Consider the following 3,662-nt stretch of genomic DNA (forward strand, 5'->3'; position numbering starts at 1 on the left):
TCGTTATAGATTAATAGAAAGTATCCCCCAAATTACAGAAAGATGCTGTATACCCTATAACCAATTCCCCCCTAATGATAAAATCTTGCAAAACTATAAAGCAATAGCAAAATGAGGAAACAAATATTGTTACAATCCACTGACTTTATTTAGAGCTCATCAGTTTTATGTGCTCTCATTTCTGTTTGTATAATTCTATGGAATTTTATCACAAGTGTAACTTTGTTTAACTACCACCATATTAACAGTATTAACAGTACTATCACTTTAAGGATCTTTTCTACTGTTGTCCTTTTATAAATGCAGCCACCCCTCCTCCCCATCTCTAACAACAGGAAATCACTAATCTGTTCTCAAACTCTACACTTTTGCACGTTGAAAATGTTATATAAATTGAATGATACAGTATGTAATCTATTGGCACTGGGATCTTTCATACAGCATAATGTCTTTAAGATCCAGTCAAGTTCATGTATGTATCAATAGCTTGTCCCCATCTATTGTTTTTGTTCTGTTTTGCCAATTTTAAATACATTTTTATTTAAGACATTGCATTTTCCACTTACAATACAGTGCTTGTAAAGTGCAATGTTATTTCCTTTCCCTGTGCACACATTCCATGTTCAAGTATCAAGAATGCCCAGTTTACTACAGCAGCTCAACTATAAAACTGCCATGGAATTTGCTACAAATTTGGCTCCTTCCATGTTGTGTTGAGCAATGCTAAACCTATGCTAGGCTGGCTTAATCAACCACTTCAATGGTGGGCCCAGAGGAGGCACCACCAGACAGAGGAGCTCCACCACCAGGGAAGCCCCTGGGCATTCCACCTGACATTCCTCCTGGCATGCCTCCTGCAGTCTGGTACAGTTTGGTAATGATGGTGTTGCAGACTTTTTCCGGCTCCTTCTGCTGATGTTCAAATTCTTCCTTCTCTGTAGTCTGGTTCTTATCAAGCCAGTTGATTATTTAATTACACTTATCAAGAATCTTCTGTTTGTCCTCATCATTAATCTTGCCTTGAAGTTTCTCATCCTTAACAGTAGCTTTCATGTTGAAAGCATAAGATTCAAGAGAATTCTTTGAAGACAACTTATTCCGCTGCTTCTCATCTTCAGTTTTATACTTCTCTGCTTCCTGAACCATGCGTTCAATGTCTTCCTTGCTCAAATGGCCCTTGTCATTAGTGATGGTAATCTTGTTCTCTTTTCCTGTGCTCTTATCCGCAGTAGAGACATTGAGGATGCCATTGACATCAATATCGAAAGTGATTTCAATCTGAGGAACACCACGGGGGGCAAGAGGTATGCCTGTGATTTCAAACTTGCCAAGCAGGTTGTTATCCTTGGTCATGGCACACTCACCTTCATAAACCTGAATGAGTACACCGGGCTGGTTGTCCGAGTATGTTGTGAAGATCTGCATCTGCTTGCTGGGAATGGTGGTGTTGTGCTTGATGAGGACAATCATGACTCCACCAGCAGTTTCAATTCCAAGGGAAAGAGGAGTGACATCCAACAGCAGCAAGTCTTGAATATTTTCAGATTTGTCTCCAGATAAAATGGCTGCCTGGACAGCTGCACCATAAGCAAAAGCCTCATCAGAGTTGATGCTCTTATTAAGTTCTTTCCCACTGAAGAAGTCCTGTAGAAGTTTCCGAATTTTGGGGATGTGGGTTGAACCACCCACCAGGACAATATCATGGATCTGAGACTTGTCTAGTTTGGCATCCAGAAGGGCTTTCTCCACAGGGTCCAGTGTGCCATTGAACAGGTCAGCATTCAGTTCTTCAAATCGGGCATGGGTAATTGAGGTATAGAAGTCAATTCCTTCATAGAGGGAATCAATCTCAATACTGGCCTGGGTGCTGGAAGAGAGAGTGCACTTAGCATGCTCAGAAGCAGTATGAAGGCGATGGACAGTCCTCTTGTTCTCACTGATGTCCTTCTTGTGCTTGCACTTGAATTCTGCAATAAAATGGTTGACCATCTGGTTGTCAAAGTCTTCTCCACCTAAGTGGGTATCTCCAGCTGTAGATTTGACCTCAAAGATTCCATCCTCAATAGTGAGGATTGACACATCAAAAGTGCCACCACATATATCAAAGATCAGCACATTTCTTTCTGCTCCAACCTTTTTGTCTAAGCTATAGGCAATAGCAGCAGCAGTTGGCTCACTGATAATTCTAAGTACACTGAGCCCAGCAATAGTTCCAGCATCTTTGGTAGCCTGACACTGAGAATCATTAAAGTAAGCAGGTACTGTAACAACAGCATTGGTAACAGTCTTCCCAAGGTAGGCTTCTGCTATTTCCTTCATCTTTGTCAAAACCATGGATGACACCTCCTCTGGATAAAAACTTTTTGTCTCTCCCTTGTATTCTACTTGAACTTCAGGCCTGCCTGCATCATTCACCACCACCATGAAGGGCCAATGCTTCATATCAGACTGGACAACAGCATCATTAAATTTTCGTCCAATGAGGCGTTTGGCATCAAAGTGTTAGTGGGATTCATTGCAACTTGGTTCTTTGCAGCATCACCGATCAATCGTTCGGTATCATTAAAGGCGACATAGCTTGGTGTAGTTCTGTTCCCCTGATCATTGGCAATTATTTACACATTTCTGTGCTGGAAGACACCCACACAAGAATGGGTGGTGCCAAGATCAATGCCAACTGCAGGTCCCTTAGACATGGTTGCTGGAGCGCAGGCCCGGGTCCACTGAAGGAGAAAACAGCAACCTATAGAGCTGCCGCTGCGTTCAACGAGAAACCCCATCTATTGTTGAGTATGGATGTACCATGTACCACAGTTTATTTAACTACTCACCTATTGAAATATATTTTGGTAGTTTTCAGTTTGGAGCTACTACAGATGAAGCTACTATAAACATTTGTGTAACACTTTCATTTATCTGAGATAAACGCTGAAGAATGCATTTGCTGCATCATAAGGTAGTTGTAGGTTTAGTTTTTTTGTTTGTTTCTTTCTTTCTTTGCTTGATTTTGTTTTTAAATTCCCTTTCATTCCTGAAGGATATTTTGCTAGATATAAAATTTACAGTTGACAATTCTTTTATTTCAGTACTTGAGAAGCATTGTGTCACTTCTTTCTGGCCTTCATGACTTTACATGAGAAATCTGTTGTCAATAGAATTTGTGTTTCCATATAGGTAATGCATTATTTCTCTCGGGTTGATTTCAAGATATATATATTTTTATCTTTGGCTTTCAGAATTTAATTCTGATGTGTCTTGGCATATATTTATTTGAGTTTATCCTATTTAGGGTTTTCTAAGCTTCTTGGGTCTCTATGTTTATGATTTTTGCTAAGTTAAAGAAGTTTTCTGCCATTTGTTCTTTGAATATTTTTATTCCATTCTCTGATGCTGATGATATTACTGTTACCTCTTTCATTGTATTCCCATAGGTCCTCTAGACTCTTTTTATTCTCACTTTGTTTTTTCTCTGTTATTAACATAGGGTAAATTCTATTGATCTGTCCTTAAATTCACTGATTTTATGCTCTGTCATTTCCAATCTACCATTAATCCCATCTGCTGATTTTTTTCAAATTCAGTTACCTTATTTTCTATTTTTATAATTTACCTTTGGTATTTTTATATCTTCTATTTCTTTGCTGAAATTTCCTTTTTTTTTC

At 39.1% G+C, this 3,662-nt stretch overlaps 1 protein-coding gene across 1 annotated transcript; it reads right to left on the bottom strand.

Annotated features, from left to right (window-relative positions):
• Window positions 1-524: 524 nt before the first annotated feature.
• Window positions 525-2,696, bottom strand: LOC309839936 (heat shock cognate 71 kDa protein-like; the record flags this gene model as incomplete). The annotated part of the gene is given in 4 exon segments (XM_082681936.1): window positions 525-830; window positions 1,293-2,501; window positions 2,504-2,615; window positions 2,619-2,696. Coding segments are annotated over 4 exon segments (1,485 nt in total). The 3' UTR covers window positions 525-744.
• Window positions 2,697-3,662: the final 966 nt, after the last annotated feature.

The sequence above is a fragment of the Grampus griseus genome, assembly GCF_964374135.1.
Source record: "Grampus griseus genome assembly, chromosome: X".
Classification (NCBI taxonomy): Eukaryota; Metazoa; Chordata; class Mammalia; order Artiodactyla; family Delphinidae; genus Grampus; species Grampus griseus.